General features: G+C 42.8%; 1 protein-coding gene across 21 annotated transcripts in view; it reads left to right on the top strand.

Moving 5' to 3' along the window:
• The window catches only part of macf1a (microtubule actin crosslinking factor 1a), a 194909-nt gene that overhangs the window by 79288 nt on the left and 94384 nt on the right, over positions 1–21237 (top strand). For 8 of the 21 annotated variants that reach the window (XM_067478239.1, XM_067478162.1, XM_067477903.1 and 5 more), the window contains exons 1-5: positions 11078–14901; positions 19211–19377; positions 19704–19816; positions 20467–20573; positions 21103–21222. In XM_067478239.1, coding sequence (XP_067334340.1) covers positions 13708–14901; positions 19211–19377; positions 19704–19816; positions 20467–20573; positions 21103–21222 — 1701 coding nt within the window. In that variant the 5' untranslated portion in view covers positions 11078–13707. Of the gene's footprint in view, positions 1–3160; positions 3251–4003; positions 4106–5214; positions 5293–5931; positions 6025–11063; positions 14902–19210; positions 19378–19703; positions 19817–20466; positions 20574–21102; positions 21223–21237 lie in introns of those variants that run through there. The other 13 variants (XM_067478944.1, XM_067478312.1, XM_067478524.1 and 10 more) reach the window with 6 other exon arrangements.

Genomic DNA, 21237 nt, shown 5'->3' with positions numbered 1-21237 from the left:
TTGTATCACATGACCTGGGACTGAAGTGTGTGTCTGAACTCATAACTCTGAAACAACTGTTGTCACAGTTCACAGCCTGTGCATGTAACTGTATATCAGCTTGCACTCCCAACTGGAAATATAGGTCACAGATGAAGAGTGAGAGCTGCAGGATTTTGTTTTATTTATTCATTTATTTATTTTTAGTGCTGGGCCGATTAGTTGATTAGTCAGTCAACACAAGACTGATGACGAATTAAGAATATCTGAAGTAAAGAGGCCAAAAATTTATCAAATGTGAGTGTTTGCTGGTTTTCTCTGCATTTCTTCTAATAAGCTTTTCAAGGGGAGTAAATACAATTGTGAACCGAAAATCTTGTTTGGGGCTGTTGGTTGGACCAAAAAAGATATTTGAAGATGCAGATCATTAAATTCTGAGGCCATTCTGAAATATTTTTTTTTTTAAACAAACAGACAAAAAAGGCAAAAACCGGAGGGATTTAGGTTCAGAATTGAGAATGGGATTTGCACCATCCTAATATCTTTGCAAAAAATTAAAGAAGTTACACACTGACGCCAAGTGGCAACTGTTGTTCTTTTAACACGGTGTCTGAAGCCACAACACGCTCATGTGCACTGACAGTCTTAATCTTGTTTTGCATTTATTAAGGAAAGCAATGGTCTTTACTCTAGTGGGCCCCAAAACAGGATAATAAGGAAGATGGACATATATGAAAACATGAATATGAAAGTGGTGAAACGCCAATCTTTTCTGTTACATGATCTATCGTGAAAATATTGCTTCAAATACAGAGGAACATATTATCCCCACACTGTGCACTTAAACAGAAAGAGGGTGAAATGTCACAGTGTCCTACGTCATCTATTGACTCTTAGCCACGGCTGCTGATTGTGCTAACCTCCACCCTATCAGCTTGACTTTGGAGACAAACAGACAGAGAAAACAGCTGAGGAAGAAAAGATTAAGAAAGGAGGACAGAATAGGAAAAAAAAAACTTATGAGACAAGGAGAAGGGGAAATGGAAAGCTAAAGAAACAGGATAGAGAGACAAAGATAGATTAGTGCCCACAAGTCCCCAATGGATGACATCATCGCTCCCTCTTTCCTTCGTGCTCAGTGTGTTTTGTGGTATATCTATCTATGTGGATATATAGATATATATCCACATAGATAGATATACATCTATTATAGATATACATCTATCTAGATGGATAGATGGGTATAGTGCCAAGAAGCTACCGGCAAATCCTGTAGCTGTGGATTACGGTGCAGACACTCGGTTTTCACAAAGGTTATAAATGAACTGTATGAATGGACTGTAGCTCAGCAGGCTAACGAGCTGTGTAACCAAACACAGGCTGCCTGTACTCATGTTTGTCCGGGTTGCATAAGTACATTTAAATGAGCAACAGCTTCAAAAGCTCCAGTGCTACAAGGCTTGAGACAACAATGACAGAAGCGACAACCTCTTTCAACACTGACTTTCATAATTAAACATGTTTAAGTTTCATATGTGCTTCTGTGCAATTACAATAATTAATTTTACAATGACTGATTTTAAACAGTGAAAGTGCAGAATACAATTTTAAAGCCGCAAGTTCATTTTTTCTTCTGACAAACAATCGAACACGCTAAACCTAACGGTGTCCTAACACATGCAGCAAGAAGAAAAATGTTTAACTGACACGTAAATGTGATTTGTAAATGAAATACAACAATATACAGTATTTGGTACCTCAAGTGTGAATTGGAGCTACTTTTGCAAAAGTTAGATGTTCTGGATGTCCAACCTCAATATAATAAGCACACAGGAAAATGTCAACCTCTGTGCCAGAAATGGAGAAAATGAAATCACATAATTTCTTAGTCGTTTTTAGTCCTGTTGAGTAGCAGATACAGTATGTGTGGTTAACTGGGTCACACACTTACATTCATGTCTGAAAATGTCTAAATGTCTAACAGAAACATGTCTCTCGTCTGTTCTAAACCCCGTTTTTTGACAAAAATGTAAAGGGTGGTTACTTATCTTCTGGGTTCTCTTTGGGAGTGACGAGGATGGACAGGATCAGGAATGAGGACATCAGAGGGACAGGTTATTACAGGCAAAGTTTAGGTCAATAATTGCCAAAGTCTGAAATTTTAAAGAGTTATATATTTTTGTTGAAGCTTCCAGTAAAGTGATGGTAAATCCATCGATTCATTAAGACTCACTTGGAACCAAGAAGCAAACTCTGACACACTGAGACAAAATTAGACAGACAGAGCATCTCATTTCCAGTCAGTGTTGGATAAACCATTTCTTCCTGTCACCTAATTATCACTTGTTTCTTCAGCTCCCTTCTAAAACAGCTGATGTCACCCTTGCATAGAGATGTAGAGTCAGCGACAGGAGACTGAGAGTCTGACAGTGCAGACGAGAAAAGGGGTCACTGAAAATGAATGCAGAGATGTTTTGTAGCCACAGTTTGAACCTTAATTTAATCACGGGTCTCTGTCGCGCCTTAACCAGGCAAAGGACAAATGTGGTAGAGCATCTTTGCATACAGAGATGGGATTGTTGTACTTTAAATAATATCTTCTAAATGTATGTCTTGCTGAGTGAAGTAGCCCTTTTAGTCTCCTGTTGTGACTGTATCGCCCTCTTGTGGTGGACTGTGGTAGTACAGTTTCTTGTCCTGAGGCCAGGACTGCAGCAAATCTTTGTCAGTGTACAGTAGGTGCACTGGGAAGGAGGAAAACTAATTTAATGCAGGCACAGGTGTGATCTTCCCTTTATCATAACAGGATGTGAGACTGTGTACAGATTTATTATTTGTTGTCTTTCTTTCCTGTTTCACGTCACTTCTCGTAAAGCTTTCCTCACTGGGCACAGCTCAGCTTGTTCCGTCTGTCTCCCTGAATGCCCCACTTCCAAACAAAACCGGCTCTGATGCTGTTCACGTAGCTGCTGAGTCACTGTGTCAGCAGTAGGACCAGTAAGACACCCCCCCCCCCCATCACCACGTAATTTATGGTAGAGGTGATGTCATGGCAACGGAGACAAGAGAGCACTGCTGGTTCTTTGTCTCTGTTCGCCCGGTATCTGCTCAAAGGATGGTGGATTGGTGAGTGAAATTAACGTTCTCTTTCTCACTGTCCTCTCTTCCTTCTGTCTCCCAGGTGAGAAAGCACATCACAGACTTGTACGAGGATCTGAGGGATGGACACAACTTAATTTCCTTGCTGGAGGTCCTCTCTGGAGTCACCCTGGTACGAGCTTTACCCCTGTTAAACACCCACCCACCTGCACAGAGCGCAAATATTTCCTCACTTATTTTCACACCATAAAACATTCCATCACACACTCCCCCATCTGCTCCATCACACACACTATGCCATCCCTAGTACATAGAAGGTTCAATAATTTGAACTGTCATCCTGACGGTTTGAGGGATTCAGGCAATTTTCAGCTGAATGCTACAGTTAAACGACCTGACATTTCTAGATCTGACCTCCAATTGTGAGCAGCCAGCATTAGTTCAGGCCCGACTGTGCACAACATGATGATGTCAGAGTGTTAGTCCTAAAGCCTGCAGACCGACAGGCCAAGATGACGCAGAACGGTTACGTTGCCGACAGGTAGACTAACACAAACAGACTGCTGACTGTGGCCTGGTTACACACATGTAGGACGGTGTCACCTCCATCTATCCTGAATCTGAAAAGCAAAAAGTCCGAGTGAATTCCTTTTATTTTCATTAAAGTGTTTACCGTTGTCATTATTTTTTTATTATATTTCCAACTACTACTACTAATGGTAATTCTTTTTCATTGATTATTTTAAAACGTCACTCTCTTTAGCAACTTCTGCTCCACAGTCATTAAATTGTATTTACAGTGTTGTAAATGCTTTGAAATACAGTTACTCTCTTCATTCTGTCTTCTTTGGTCACCTATTCTCACACTACATCTCCTCTTTCCTCTCTTTTTACTTTCCCATATTCCTCCCTTTTGTTACCGTAGCAACCGAAGAGCGGCCCTTCACTGAAAAGGGCCTACGCCTCTCGGGCCCCCCCTCTCATCTTGCTTGGAGGGGAGGACGAGGAGGAGGAAGGAGCTCAGGGAGTATGTTTGAATGAGCCGCTCACTCTTGTCACCTCTGACCTTTCAGCTTCACCCTCGGCCCCACAGGTGGTGCTGGGAGGCTGCATGAGAGTGCTGCTCTGTCACCTCTGACCACTAAAACCCGTCTGCACATGACACCACAGGGTTAACCAGTACATTTACACCATCAATTCTGTTGGGTGACAGCATCGTAACGTTTTAGTACATACTTTAAATACTGCACACTTTTTTCCTTTAGAAGTTGATAGTTTGATGAATCCGTACGTAGGTAGAAATAAATGTTCATCAATCTCAAAAAAGGCTGTTATTCAGTTATTATGAAATGTTTTCACTCAACAGTGCTCTGCTGCTGTTTTGCTTGTATGCACAATATATATTTTTTATTTACACAGTATAAGCAAAATCTAGCCTGTGTATTAAAATCTTTTTAGCCAATTGAGCTGGATTTGCTGTTAATGAGATTAGAATATTGTCTTGGGAAACTACTGTTGTTCCTTTTGAATAGTAAACGTGTAAAAATGTCTTTAGGGTTTCAAATGCTTCGGGACTTTAAGAGTTTTACATAAAGTGTGTTTCAAGGATTGATAATAGTAACAAAAATAATAGTAACACATTGATACACATTTTGTTGCCCGACAACATCATCATGACAATACAGTATTACGTTCCTCCTCTCCTCTGCTCTGCTCTCCTCTCACTGATGCGATGACTAATCCGGAGTGTACATTGTCTTTACCAGCACCGTGTGAACCTGCATCCTGCACATCACTCGTGCTCATTTGCAGCAAGAGCGTGTGCACCCATTTCTTTCCTCTTATCTTTCCTCCCTCTAAACCTTAACTGGTTGTGGGTAGAACGAGGTGTATGGACGTGAAAGTGAAGTTAGCAAAGCGGCATGGTTTGAGTCCCGTTTGCTCCACAGTTTTGGCATGTCTTTAACCGCTCGTGTTGAAGACAGTGGCCCCTCCAAAGGACCATATCATGACTGCGCTGCACTGTGGATTTTAATTCAGCTTTATTCACGCACACTTCATTTGTGTCTCTTAAAAGTTACTGCATTAAAATCTCTTTGTTGACTCTTCTTATTGTTTTTTTTTTTTTTTTTTCAGCCGAGAGAAAAGGGGCGAATGAGATTTCATCGACTACAGAATGTCCAAATAGCGCTGGACTTCCTCAAACAGAGACAGGTAAATGAGACTGAAATTTGTGTTGAGTCACATAGTCAAATAGTCCGAAAGCACTTAATCCTAAATTCACATTTTCATGAGGAACCATGTTTCTTTAGTTTTACGTGTCTGGTACACATTTAAGTCATTTTGCAGCACGTTCGACCCAGTTTGCTGAAGCTCAGGCTGAACGAGGAAATACACAAACTTTTCATTGTGGGACTGGGCAGTGTTGTGTGACCGATGGTCTGTTGGTGCAGAGGAGAGAGCTGATTTCGATGCAGTAACCTAAAACTGTAGCACACACGTCTAATCTAGAAACAATTTTCAAAACACTAGTGTCCTCAGCTTTTTTCTTTCCATTGTTTTTCTGCACCGTATTCATGCTGCATTGTCCCTGTTGCCCTCTTTGCTGACTCTATAACAATTTGATGTTACACTGCAGCTCTTCCTCTCACTTAAAACAAGCCTTCTTCTACATCTCTGTATAATTCCTACCTTTCTTAAACTGCATTTTTTTTTGGAGGTGCAATATTTACCAAGGCCTCAGAATTAGTGGTTCTATTACCAGCTCTTTTTGTGCCCACGTGTCACATGGATTAAACGTTATAACCAAAACTAAACTAAAAGTCTGTCTTTTTTTTGTTTTTTCATTTTCAGGTCAAACTCGTGAACATCAGGAACGATGACATCACTGATGGGAACCCCAAACTTACGTTAGGTCTAATCTGGACCATCATCCTTCACTTCCAGGTCTGTGGCCTTCACATGCAGCTTCTGTCTATGTGTGTTTCCTGAGTCATTGTCGAATAATGGGTAATTCAGTCAAGCCAGTATGTTGAGTTCTGCAAAAAAAAATTTAATAATAATAATAGGAAACTAATGGCCCTCAGATCCAGGCCGCCCTGTAATAATACTTCCCATTGGTTATGTAGTAATTAAATTATGGCCCAGATCATAAATGCAGTGATTCAATCTGGATTTTAAATGGACTGAAATGAAAGCAATTTGCTCCAACTGCAGACTTGATCTCTGTGTTGTACTGTTACTCGGCATCTCAGTTAAGCTGTTTGGATTTGAGTTATTATCGCTGCCAGTGAGGGCTTAGCTCTGTGTGCACGGGCAAACATGTGGTAACTCATGCAACAAAAGAGGTTAGAAACTGGCAATGAGATGTTCCTCAGTAATATATCTTATCAAGATATATTCTGTGTTTCCTGTTGATACAATGCTTTCTTCACTGCTTCAGTCTCTGCGATGAAAATGTACAGAAATCTGCTCTTAGAACAAGATGTGCGAGTTGGCAATGTGTTTTCAAAGGTTGAAAGGTTTTGGGCATGTTGTGTGTGTGTGTGTGTGTGTGTGTGTGTGTGTGTGTGTGTGTGTGTGTGCTTTAACTGTGTTGGCCATTGCTGGATGTTGTCCTGTAAAACCTCTCTCTGAAACACACACACACACACACACACACACACACACACACACACACACACACACACACACACACACACACACAAACAGGCTTCAGCTTGATTGTTGGACAGCATCAGCGTAAAGAAACCACTGGGGACATGTTCAGTCTGTGGCCGTTCATCTAAACCCTGATCCTGTGTAACAGCCGTACAGTTTTTGTATTAGAAATGTGCCATTTCAAATATTTATGGTTCCTTGGAATCTCACAATGATGGCAGTTTTAAAGTTTCTGCAGGTGGAAATGATTATTTCATTAATAATCGCTCTATAATGCATATACTCTTTTTCTCTAGAGAGACATAATGTTGTTTTGAAGTTACAAGCAGATTTAGGATCTTTGGGACTTATTATTTTCTTTATGCATGTAATCACAACAACCAGGCACATATTAGATTGCATTGTGACAGGGGGTCCCTTACGGTGAAAGAAGCCTCTGAATGTTCAATTCTGCTTTGCTTTATTGAGCATTATAGTACGTTTAAGCTTATTGTCTCGCTGCTCCGTCCCTTATTTTACGCTTTCTATTCATGCTCATTGCTCACGTATTGTAATTTTCAATTGCATTAGGCAGAAAGGTTCTAAAAAGTCAATGTACACTACATTCTCTGCAGCTAATGACAGACAGACATAGTTAAGAAACTCGCTGTTAGAGACAGGGAATCATTAAGCGGCTAAAGAACCACAAAAGTTAAGTGGTGGCCAGAGGCGTGACTCCAAAACAAAATTCAGTGATCAAAATTATCCTTAGCATCTCATGTCCTTTAGTTAGATACTAAGACCGACGGTTTTTTGTAGTAGCTACATTTGACCACTAGACTGTGCTGCAATGTGACCCTTTTGCAAGGTGACAAGCCTGTTGTCATGGAAACAGTAGTGCATGACACACCAGCAACCGTTCCAGTGGACATGACTCAGCAGAACATCGTGTTGAGGAGACACAGGGATGAAGGGATGCCAGAGGCCCAATCCAGAGATGATGGACAGGACAGGGGGCTGAAACAGGCTGCAGGACTTCTGCAAATGAGGGAGGGACAAATGAGATGAAAATAAGAGAGAGATGGAGAGATGGAGAGAGGCAGTTGGCCCCCAGAGCTGCACGTAGTTTGAATTTCAGGAGTTCAGTCAGTTCAGAAGAGAACAGCAGTTTTACATTAGAGCTGTTGTGAGAAATTCCAGTTGCACAGAGCTGTGTCCCAGCAGGATGGCAGTGGTTATGTGATCGTTGCTGTGGGATGGATTAGCAACATGTGGCACATTTATTCATCTCCAGTCCATAATTACAATTCCAAAATATATATTACATATCACAATTTGAACTCTTTCTCCTAGATAATCAGTGAGAAAAACATTAACCTCAAGAACACACTGACATGTTCAAGTTTTAATGCACAAATTCTGTGAATATACATGGTGTCAGCGCAATGTAGATTCATACAATACATTTTGTCACAAAATGCAGTTTTCTTCATACAATTGTTAATTTTAGCGTGACGATAGCACATGTAAGTTTGTATGCTTTAAATCACAGTGTTAAGTCACAGCTCCCAGTTGGATATATTTGTTATATACAGTGCTTCAAAAATATTAACTGTGACTGATTTTCTGGCCCAGACAAGTAGAAAAATCTACAATTTCTACATAATTCCCACTGAGATGAGTGACTTGGCACTTCATCTAATTATAGGAACTGTCTCACTGGCCTATCACTTTTTATTTGGGTCATAACTGTTAGTCATTATTTTACCGGTACATCCAGTCACAGGCGAAGTGGCGGCTGCGGTTTGCATCAAGCTGTTTTATCTGGAGTCCTACTGGAGTCAAACACCCTGTGAACTTTGAAGTGCTTTAGTCTTGTCTTCAGCGTGCACGTCCTGCCCGTCCTGTCCTGCGTTCTTAGTCCTTTTTGTGTTTGCCTTGAGTTTCATTGTACGAGAGGGAAATAAAGAGCGTCAATAGGTTTCATCATTCATGAGAGCACCTGACTGTAGTTTTAGGGTAGAGGTGAAAAATTGTGAAGCTGTCCTTTAAATCTATTGTTTTAGTGCCACTTACCTTGAGTCATGTTTCTCACGCATGGGACTCAAACCTTCATACCTATTAGTGTAAATGCAACGAACCTTAACAGCTGTCACAGCAGAAACGGATCCGCGATAATTTGCCACCATTTGTCCCATTGGAAACAAATGTAAACCAAGCTGTAGCTTCTTCATCTTACCACTAGGTGTCATCGGTTTACTCAGTTTGACAGATGATCGGGCTGGTTGGAAGTGCCAGCCAAGTGAAGAAGACGTCCCTGTCCGGGGCCCCACCTCCTGCTACACTGTGTCTAACTGTGATTGGCTGAGCCAGTTGTATGTCCCTGCTAACTCTTAATGAGTTCATTTCTGGGCTGGTGAGGAAATCAGTGTCTCTGCTCGTCCTCATAGCAGAAACAGCAGGTGGACTCGGTTTGTGTTTTTCAAAGGTACTAATTTAGGCCCGATTATGGATTCATCAGCATCTATGGTGATAGTTTGTGACAATTACAGGCCATTAACTGCTAGAAACATGTAGGTTTTAAGTATACCCCTGTGCTTTAATAAGTGCCTCCTAACTTAATGTGACATTACTGGATGCATTTAGTGAAATTATGCTGATGTCATGCTCAATTCATAGAGCTACTGCACCAAGAGCTTGAGACACAAACTTTAAAGGTATTCACCTTTAGTTCTTTTTAAAACCTCTTCAGCGCAAATCCCTTTTGTCTATTTAGCATTTGTGAGTCCTTTTTCAACACAAGTCAGACGTGATCGCTCCAAGCAACACAAATTTAAACTTTGTTTTCAGTCACTTATCATTTCTTTGTATTGTTAGTTATTTGGCTGAAGTTATATTTTTCATATTTGCCTCTTCGATCAGCTTTGTGATAGAATGGCTCAGCATCTTATATTCTGTGCGTAAAAAGAAACTTAATCACGATAATTAAAAGGTCCATTACTGTGCTTTAGTGCCCCCTATTCAAAAGAACCTGATCAAAAGGGCTTCAAATAGTCCAACATGCAACATGAAGCCTTTAGATGGTTTTTGGAATCTGATTGCCACAGCTCATGGTGGCATGCAGCCACAGTGAAGGGATGAAAGCCTTAGGGAGATGATTAGTGCTTTTCCCTCATTGGTTCTCACTCTTCTGTGTGTTGTTCTCTTACGCTTTAGGTTAATGAGACAAGATGAACTGCCATGGCTTTCACTTGAGACCACTACTGCCTGTTAGCAGTCTCCATCTTTATGTCTCTTGGAAAACATTCGGCAGCTGTTAGGCACGTGGTGCATGTGCATAGTATAGGTTCATACATCTGCATCTACTGCACAGTTACTGCCAAGCTATATGGTTAATGATTCACATTTATTATATTGTTTAATTTTGTAATTTTATTTAACTAATGCTTTGTTCTTTTGTACTTAAATCATCTATGAATTATTTTTCAGATTCTAAAATCCCAGTTTTACAAGATGACAAAAAAAAGAAAATGTACATATAAAGATAGATACAAATAAAGTATATTTGTCACATTTAAGTAGCTGGAACTAGTAAATATTTGAGATTTGTACTAAAAACTAATGACGGACATCAGTCCATCTGTGAAGTCATTTCAGCACAGCACTGACTGTTGATCAAGTCAGATTGAAATGGGGCATTCTGGGCTAATCTGGGGGATTTAATGCCAGTAGCATCCAGGTATAGAAATTTAGTAAACTGTGCTGTGCTTTAAAATGCTCCTCGCTGATTTTTAACATTGTTTGCATTGTACAAAGTGATACTAAATGCACAGCTACTTCTGGATTAAAACCTCTGCATAAAATGTATAGAACATTTCCCACCCTCACTCAGTTCTTGGTTCTTTTCACAGCCTCTGTCCATCCCCTCCCCTATTTCCTCTGTCCTATTCAACTTTTCTTAATTCCCTCAAATCTCAGTCTTTCCATCTCCCTGCAGATTTTCTTCCCCCCAGATCTATTCACAACCTGTAGTGTGATGGGCAGATGGAGATTGAATGGAATATTTGTGTGGGACGGACTGACGTGCTTATTTTACCCTTTTCTCATTTTTGTTGCGCGGGGCAACAGCTCGATTGTGATTTGGATTTGATCTCCCTCTTTTTGCTGTTTAGCTGGGAAGCTTTTGGGTCAAGTGTGTGTGTGTATGTGTGTTTGTGGCATAGAAAGCTGCTCACTTTCAGCTGAGAGAGAGAGAGAGAGAGAGAGAGAGAGAGAGAGAGGGGCAGGAGTAATGAGGAAGCAGATAGAGGGAGGAGGAGAGACGAGGAGGGAGGGTTGGATTGTGCAAGTAAGAGATCGAGCAGTAGAGAGTGTGAGGCTGCAGCAGCCGGGAGATGAAAGCTTTTCTATACCTCTGCCGGCGTCTGTGAATGAGGGATAAAGCAGAGGAGCGAAGCCAGGCAGTGGAGAGACGAATCCAGGCTGCCTGCTGTCACTGAAACTCCCGGCTTTCCCTGACCAGCAAGGCCTCAAACCACAAATGCACAGCAGGACAGGACACTCTCATGGACACGTATACAGAATGGCTCACACAGCTAACCGGGGGACCGCCCGACCTTGCAGGCACACTCATACTCTCTTTTGGACAGGCACACACTTGCTGTTTCTGTAGCCTCCACCGTATCAATCGGATCAGTCCAGCCATGCTTGTCTCACATAGCCACAGTCTCTTTCCAGCCGGAGACGCCCTATGTTCCTGTCCATGCTCCCCTTATGTTTTTTAAGAGGTTATGGAGTGGGGACCAGCTTGTCCTATCCTTTGCCGCTGTGTTGTGTGAAGTTCGGAACTGCCCTTCACTGGACTATGAATCCTTTTAGCTCTGTTCCAGGCACATCTGTATGACAAGTAGCTCTACTACCAGAACTGGATCTTGACAAGACCTTAGCTAAGCTGACTGGGGGACCCGTCTCTTCCTCCCTTGCTCCTGCTTTTACCTTAGATGCCTCTTCGTAGTTAGATCTACTGGATGTAAGGAACTGTTAAGGGATAAAAAGGATCAGAGAAGAGAAACCAAATGAAAGACTTTTTTTTCCCCCTCCAGTCAGGTTTTTTGTCTCGGCTGATGACATGGTCTAAATATCCCCCACCTCATGCAAACTGTGGATTTCATCAAGCTGTTGCATCGTCGCACTGCACCACCTGATGAAGGGGAAGCTTGCCTGAGTAACAGGAAGACTGACAGCAGGACACAAGAGGTTTATGATTGGACAGTATTTGAATACAATTCCCAGGGAGCTCTGGCCCCTAAGGATTCTAACACCGAGGTAGGAGGAATCTCCCAACTGGTATCTGAGGGAGAGGCATGTGATGCTAAGCTGTCTGGGGAGCTAAAGGTGGAGTCTGTCTGCATTTGTCTGCCTCCAGATTTAGACTGGCACCCTACTAAGGCACACGGCCACATTTTGCAGGTTTTGTCAGAGCTGAATCTGCAGGTATCTGTTCAATAAATATTGACAATGGCTGCCGATCTTGTCAACTCGAGCAAGTGAAGCCAGCCGATTTGAATTCAAAGCATTGATAACAACAGTCCCTTGAATCGAGGGAAACGCACATGCTAGAAGGATTGACACATCACGTGAGACACGAGCTCAACAAGCAGCATAAATCGTGGGTGGATGACTGGAGGCATCAGGGTGGGGAGTGAATGCTCTCATTGAGTATTTACCAAGCTGTCAGAGTATTGGCTGTTTCTCCCAGCAATCTGTGGCAGCATTGGCTAACTGCACACTATTTCTCACCCACAGCTAATCTGGACACTGTGTTGCCTCAGCACAATGAGACCATGAGCTTGCTGTTACTATGAGGGATATCAATAGCATCCCCGTTTATGCTACGTTCATTCTGAGCACTGTGACCGATAGGATTCTTACAGGTTTGTGTTGTGTGGCAGACTGGCGTTACTTCTCTCCTCTCGCACTGCAATAACATTAGCACGGCAGGAGAGAGGCATCATTAATTCATGAATTCGGAGAGCTGCTCGATGTGGGTGTAGATGGAGCTCCCGGATTACGCCTGAAACTGGAAAGCCTGACATCACTTTGTTTGTGGTTGCCCAAGAATGCAAGATGGGATCTGCACTTCACTGAGCAGGAGTCATCTCTCGGGCGTAAAGGAGTGTAACATTGCATCAAGACGTGACATGAGCCTCCTTGCCGTACTTTCAGAAATCCTGCAGTTCATACACACTCTTGAGTTTTACACATTGCTTTCACGTCACCCACAGACACATGTAGCTGGAGCCTTACTAATAGGCTGAACAGCACTAGACTCCTCATTCTGCCTGACACATTCCCTTACACCAGGTAATAGGTCACCTGCCAAAAGTCTGGTGATAAATGCGATTCCTGGCCCTAAATAAATCTATTTTCCTCCTCCTTTGTGGATCTGTTGTGTGTCCTCACGTCCTTGACTATAACCTCAATTCTTCTGGGACTGAAGTATAAAAGCCAGCTGCCTGCATATATACATACACTGTTGCACAGCAGGGTTCTTAGAGAGCCAAGCTGGCCACTGCGCTGCCTGAATCAACCTCAGTTGACGTGAAGGAAATGAGGACATGCGTGAGCTGTGACACATCAGGCTACAGCCACCTGCCCCGCGACTGAACCAATCACTGTCTGAGGAAAAAGACTGACTGTCCCTCTCTCCTTCTTTGACAGTTTGCACCCGCCGTCTTTCTGTTCACTGGTTTGTATGTAAGATGGTGCCATGGAAAACGGAGCTAAACCTGCCCCTCCTGACTTTTCATTTCTCACAGGTGTCAGATTCATGAGGGAGCTGTCAGCAACTTGGGAGCCTCTGAACACTTACTCTGCAGTGTCTTTTTCAAGGAATGAAATTTTGCTCTAAAGAAACATTTATTTAACCTCTGTCATGGATTAACTGCCCCTGTTTTTTTTGTATTTAATAATCTCTTTTGACATCAAGATATGGGGAACTCCATGGGTTGTGTTAGGCCTCCTCAGGAGGGCGAACCCAATGGAGCCACCCCACTTTCTCCAAAGAAGCGTCTGCGTTTCAGATGTAAACACAAGGGCAAGAAGATTAGGAAAGAAGGCAGACAACAAGACGACTCCAAGGAACAAAGAAAACACGAGGCTGATGAAAAACAGGGGAGAGCTGCAGTGGTAGAAACAGAAGACTCGGATTTTAGCAACAGAGCTAGGAGTCTTATAACAGTGCCTGATACCCAGTTAGCTTATTCCAGAACTGATCCACACAGCAATACTCTTTCCCCCGGCTCTACGACTGCCAGCATAGGGGGCATTCTGGGCAACAGAATACTTGAAGTCTCCCCTAAGCCCAGCCCAGCTTGGAGAGGGGTCTTCTGCCTTCCAGGGGAGGAAGACACTGTCAGTGCAATTATAGATGTGTCTAGCATCCCAAGCCAAACCACCGCCACCACCCCAGTAAACACAGCCCCAGCTCTTGGCAGCACTACCCCAGGTGGAGGAAGGGTGTGCCTTGTTAGAGAGAAAGTCCAGGGGGTCCTGGAGAAGCCTTGGGTACTCCGAAAGAAGAAAGAGAAAAATGATCAGGTTGGAGAAGAGAGAGAGGGAAAGAGGCACGAGAAGGAAAAAACACAATCTGAAGGCACATTAGCAATGGTGCAAGCTCCTGCAGAGAGCGAGTGCAAAGGTGTGGTCCATATCCGAGAGGTGGACGGTAAACTCTGTGTGGTGAGGACGGTGTACCCCACTGACTATGGCTCTCCAGTGTGGAGGGGTGAAAGTGACAGCGAAGTAGAGATGTGTAAAGAGCCCTCTGCCCGATCTCCGGTCACAGGAAACATTCTCAAAGTCCTGGTGTCGGAGGATGACAAAAGCAGACCCAAAATGTCTGCAGAGGGGTTCACTCTCTGCTCGAACCAACTGCAGATTGAGGAACCTATGGCTGTAAAAGGATTTAAATTGGGCTCTCCAGCCTATGCGCAAGAGAGGTCGACTCATTTGGAGTCGGGCTACGCCAGCGACCTGCCGCTGACCTCTCCAGAAACGGCAGGCACCACTCCAAGTCAGACAGACTGGGGAGGGCTAACCAGTAGCTCATCAGAGAGACTGGATTCCATGCTGGAGAGTCCACTGTCACTGCAACAACAAGCCGCTGTAAAATACCTGCCACAGGTTTGTGTGCTTTCGTCCAGACGTCGAATGGATTGGTCATTTCTCTCAGATATTTGTGTTTTTGGTGTTCAGGTGTTCAGTACATTGATTCAGAGGTGCTCACCAGTACTGGACATTGAACCAATTTCTATTGGGCAACTAAGAAAAAACACAATCGAGTATAAGAGAGGCCCAAAACATGATTAGATTAACAATTTTACCCGATTCTCCAGCTCCTAAACAAAGCCGACATGTGAAGGGTCCAAAGCAGAAGATGTAGCTGGAGCCTACAGGTTTTTCTAAATTGGTTTACTTCATCAACATAGTGGTGAAACTGGAGCTAATAACCAGTTTGGATTTGTAGCAGAAAATGGAGCTATATTAGCGACGTTAGACCTGCTGGTTTGTGGACCAGGTGACTGTAGTGCCAGGAGAGGGATTGCTAGTTCTGTGCCTTTGTTACACTTGTGCACCATGTTTACGGCCATTTAGGGTTTTTACGGGTGCATGTGGTCACATGTTACTGTTATCAGTTCTCGAAAGGCAGTAGTCCTCCCTCCATTCTTTCCGTCCCTGTCCCCAGACGCTAATCACCACTGCACAGACTGTCCATCCATTCTTCGCCAGAACCCTCCGTCCCATTCTTCTTCCTTCTCATTTGTTTTCCTCCGTCGCTTGTTATTTTCCTCACAGCATACGCACGTGATCCCTGACTAGCAACGTCTGTTAAAGTGTGAGAGACGGACAGGGCGGGTGTTGGTGTGTGTGTGAGATAAGGGTCATTTCTCAAATGACAGGGTTTCCTCATGGTGGAAGCACACGATATAATAATATAACTATGTGTCTGTGTCTGACTAGCTCTGGCCATTTTTGGCTAGAACCATTTTTGTGTGTGTGTGTGTGTTTAGGAGTAAGCAGAGGTGAATTTAACATTACCATTCTATCATATTCTAAGGAAATTTTCTCTGCTGGCATTCTGGACTTGTGTTGAGCCCATTCTTTTTTTGGGGGGGGTTGTGTTTTTGTGTCAGTCAGCTAGTTCTTGAAGCCTTGGAGAAATTCCTTTTTCATTAAATCCAAACGTTAATAGTGGTCAAGCTGCATGCTGCTGTGGTAGGATAAGAACGGCAAAGCCTTAATTTCAACATGGAAAAACTGGAACCAGGTTTAGACAAATTTAGGAATGTAACTGTGCTCCAGGCATGTTTTGGTGCCATAATAACCCAGAAATTTACTTCTGCATCAAATGGTGAATTGAATGGCTACATATACATGGAAAAAGTTTGAGGGGTTCTTTCTTCTTTCTTTTAGATCAACTTACAGTTACCTAGAGAGGAAAATTTCACTACCAACATCCGAGATACCAACAGACAGATGTTGGTGAAGCATCTCACCTACAAAATATGCTGTGTTTGGAGTAAAGGGCATGACTGAAAGAGCTTGGCTCACTGTGTTAAAAGGCAAACTGCACAGAGCTCCATTATGGTCCAGGGGAGTCTCTGTGTGTGGAACATGTGTTTGCAGTTTTTGTTGCACGAAATGTTGTGGGTTCAGTTGCAAGAATGGTAATAAAGGGTGAGTTTCTGTGCTTGCTCACGGATGATCGGCTCTTCCTCACCTTGAAAAAAATAGAAAAGCTGCTGCAGCCACTGCAGTAACACAGCAGTTGACGTCTTCCATATTTCTTTTTTTCTCTTTTTTTCCACACATTATTAAGACAGCACAGTAGAGCTGGGCAGCACAGCTGATGTCGTGTATAGTGTTAAAGTGCATCGGTCTTATGTATGTTGGTGTGTGATGCCCTTCTCTCCATAAAATGGAATGTGCATTCATCGGTGAGATGGCTGCTTCATAATGACACTACGGTATTTTAACCACATGCTTGTACTGAAACCACCACTCCCATCTGCCCTACTATTGAGTTTTGTCATTCATCATATCCGTCCTTCATCCACCCTTTACAGAGGCACAAATACTAAGATAATAGTTAATTCCTTTTCTCTTCTTTTATCTTCTCTTCCTGTCTATCCTTCCTCCGCTCTATGCCAACTTTAAAGAGGCTGTGTTTCTAAAAAGAGGGCTGATCCAGAGCCTCAGGGGCCTTGCTGTCGGATCGTGGATGTTTGTGACTGAATCATGGCTGCACTGAATGTCGCTGCCATGGTGACATCCGACCTTACTCACACCTCTGTGTGTTTCTGTGCATTCGTCTGCGGAGACACTCACATGGTGGAGTCAGACATGCTTACGCAGACCCGTCCGGTCGTCTACCAGAGCCCTGGGAGCTTGAGTGTCCTTGGACTGCACTCTTGTGGACAGAGATCTCGGATCTTGATGTTCCTGGAATCTGCTGAAGCCACTCTCCCCGTTTGGGGGTCCCGGCCCCCAATGTTCCTATTACCACGGGGACTACTTGTGCCTTCAACATCCACATCTTTTCTAGCTCTTCTTTGAGCCCTTGGTATTTCTTGAGCTTCTCATGTTCATTCCTTTTTCTTCTGTTTGTCCAACACTGCTTAGTTGGTTGGCCATAATCAGTTTGTCGGTCTGTATCTGGAAGTCCCAAAGGATGGATACACAGTGTACGATATCCAATATACATGTGCTAAATTTCTCACGGGCTTTTTTTAAATCACAACCTTATTTTACTGGGCAGTGAACAATTGGGTTTAGAACATTTGATTGGAGTTCTGTTGCTGTTAAATTACCAGAAGACCTTTTACAAAGCAGGAACAAACGATTGTAAAGTCTCGATAAAGATGCATCACATAGAGGCTGAATCAATATTCAGATGCTCTGTGTTTCTCTGCAAAGGCTGTTGTTGGTGAATACAGATAGATATAATACACAGAGCAGAATCCACATGTGTAAATTTCCATTCAACTTGCAAATTCTATTATGTACCTTTGCTTGCTCATTATAATTGGTGAGAAACTAGTTGAATAAATGTTTGTAGTTTTGTATCATTTGGAAAAGTGTCTCTTTGGAGCAGGTTAACAGTATGACAACATAATGTTCATTCCGCTCTTTTATTTCCATCCTTGTTTGTACATAAGCGGTGTTCATCTGTGTGCATGCATATGGACATTTATGTTGTTTTCTTTGAATTTTACTACTTTATGTAGCAGGTGTGTGTATATGAAGCATGCTCTCCTCTGCTGTTGGCCTTGAAACTCGTTTTCATCTCTCGTTTCCTTCTCTTTTCCTTTCACCACCCCCTTGTCTTGCTGGCTGTTGCTGCAGTCCCTTTGGCACACACTGGACTTTTATACTGCTCTATATTAGAAGCAGGGAGGGAGATGGAGACGGAAAGATGTTGAAAGAAAGAGAGGGGGGAGGAAGAATAGGACAGTGAGTGAGAGAAAGGAGGAATAACAGAAAAATACTGAAAACAGTAACGGGCGCCAAGCACCAACAGTCACTGCATTTCCATCACTCGGCCTTTGTAGCCGTGGACTCTTGGCATTAAAGAGGGGAAGAACGGCACAGAGGAGAAAATGGCCAGAGTGGTCTGGTAGCTCAGTGGGCGGAACACATACATAAGGCAGCTGTTAGTCTCAGTGGTGACCTGGCTTCTCCTCATACTCGCCCCTTGTAAACGTGTTGATAAAGTGGTTTGTTTGTGTTTAGATGTGTCCAGTACTACTTGAATGCGGTAACAGAAGAGAGGCCACAGAGTTTTCCAGATTACGGCAGAGTTTCAAACATGTTTCCGATCGATTATCACTAACTAAACAATGTGTGGCTATTTTCACGGTTATTGTTGTTTGCATCCTTTTGCCCAGATGGATCATGTGTATCATGCCTGTTAATTTTCAGTATGCTGTGAATGGAAAACTAAAAATGTGGACAGAATGTAGAAGACATAAATCGATCCAATGCCGGGAAGATGAAAGAACATGAAAGACTGAAAAGACAGCTCGAGCTTGGGGAGGGGGAGGCACGAACCAGGAGATGAAAAGGAGGCGAAGTGTCGGGTGGTCGGGGGCACGAGCTGATGAACAGGCGACACTGAAGATCATGGAGCAAACTCTTATCAAAATCGTTATCAAAATCTTATTTCCTTAAGAAAAAACATGATAGGTTAAATCAAACTGACTCAAGTCAAGTGAATATTTGTCTCATGCAGAGACAAATTCATTGGACATATCTGCCACTGTGGCTGTATGTGTTTCATTTTGTCGGCTTATTCCTACCATCCCCTGATTCGGCAACAGACTCAACACAACTCTCAACTGATGATTAGTGTTTCGCTCTTTTAGCACTTTGTCACATTTCTGCAGACAAGAAAAGAGTCGACCTTGATTGTAAACCTCTTATTTCACTCCAGATTTCAGAGATCTATGTGAGCGGTGAGTCGGGCGACCTCACAGCCAAAGAGAAGCTGTTATTATGGAGCCAGCAGGCAACAGAAGGCTACCCTGGCTTACGCTGTGTCAACTTCAGCTCATCCTGGAGCGACGGGCGCATGTTCAATGCTCTGCTGCACAGATACAGGTTAGAGGACGAACAGCGAGATGATGTCTTATGTCTGAATCTAGAAGAGACTTAACCCACTGTCAATAATAATTCTGCTTTAAGGATATTTCAGACATTACATTTTCATTCATTCCCAAATTGTATAATAACATCTTTGAGAATAATGAAGTTTTGTGCCGGCATAGTATTTCATTTTAATGTGCTTTAAATTCACAAAAAATACTTAAAAAAAAAAACAAAACAGTCTTGTTTGCTGTTTCCCAGGGTCCCTGAAGGCTTTTTAACCAGCACAAACAGCAGAGATACAACGGATAACGTTTCCCCTCTGTGTGTGTTTTTTCCAGGCCGGACCTGATTGACATGGAGGTGGTGTCGCGGCAGAGTAACCGTGAGAACCTCGAACAGGCCTTTGAGATTGCGGAGTCGTTGGGGGTGACCAGACTGCTGGACGCTGAGGGTGAGGCTGTTAATCTGAAATCTCCTGCCTGCTCAGACGAGTTGGAATTTTCGACGTGCCACGTTTTTTTCACTCGAATGCATTAAAATCCACTCAAAAGACGCCATTAATTTGCTAGAAGCTGTGACATTTTGGCAGATGCCGACCTATTCAGAGCTCTGGGGCTAGTTTTTCGGCTGAAAGTATGGGATTCTGTTTAATGAATAATTGGTTTTGCCTTACGCTGACTGCCAGTCAAGCACTAAGAGTTGCTGTGTGTTCCCTTGGGTGCTATAAAATACATGCTACACCCAGAGATGGGCCAGTCTGAGCTATAGTAGCTACAGAAACTAACTGTGGTTTCAAGTCGTATGAATTTCAAAGTTTCCTCTTGCTTTCCAAACAGGGATTCTCGTGTTTATTGATGGGCAGATTCATGAAAATATAGCCTAGCTTCCTCAGCCTCCGTTGAAACAAGTATTTCTTTGAAGTGCTGTCAAGCCGCCTTATCATGTTTTATGATTAGACCTATTTTCTACTACTTATAGTTTGACATTTAATCCATTAGTTGCGTTTTAATTCAGAGCCAGAGGTGATTTGCAAACCTTCACACAATCTTTCCGCAGGTTTTCAATCATCCTTTATTTAAATACCTTTTTATTTCTCACCAGATGTTGATGTCCCCTCACCCGACGAGAAGTCTGTCATAACCTACGTGTCCTCCATCTATGATGCCTTCCCAAAGATCCCTGAGGGAGGAGAGGGCATCGCTGCACATGTATGCCCCGATTTTACTTTGCAGCAATTTATAGCTTTGAGATCATTATAGACACATGTTGCACGTTCCTTCTACCTACACGTTCCCTGCATCAAAAATGATTTACATTGCTGTATTTGTAGGTCATGGTCTATGAATTTTTCAGTTTTAATTAACTTTTTAATACGCAGTGCATGGCTGTTTATACCATATGCTGTAGCACTCTTGCTGCATTACCTATTGTTGCTCCACCTTTTTTGTCCATTTCATTTTCAGCCGAAATGTTATTTCCATTTTGATTGTTACTCAACTGTGCAGCTTCATGAGTAATGACCTGGAACTTTCGAATGATGGTGCATTTTTTGGAATAGTGTCGTAGTCATTTATTACAAATTCCTTTTTGTTAAATGAAGCTTATCATTAACCTAAAATACCTTTTTTTTTGATGCAGCCTGTGAATTTGAGTGGTGTGTTTCCACTGAGAAATCACTGCTCTGGTCTGTGATGTCTGGTCTCCCTTCATCTGCTCCTTCTCTTTTTCCATCATCAGGAGGTGGACCAGCGATGGTCAGAGTATCAGTCCAGGTTCTCCTCTCTGCTCCAGTGGAGCCGCCAGCACACGGCCCTCATGGCCAACAAGAACTTCCCCCAAAACCCTGTGGAACTAAAGGTTAATATACACAAT

This window comes from Channa argus, chromosome 1, assembly GCF_033026475.1.
Source record: "Channa argus isolate prfri chromosome 1, Channa argus male v1.0, whole genome shotgun sequence".
In the NCBI taxonomy this organism is placed as follows: Eukaryota; Metazoa; Chordata; class Actinopteri; order Anabantiformes; family Channidae; genus Channa; species Channa argus.
The sequence above is the reverse complement of the archived record's forward strand: the minus strand, read 5'-3'. Positions and strand labels throughout refer to the sequence as shown.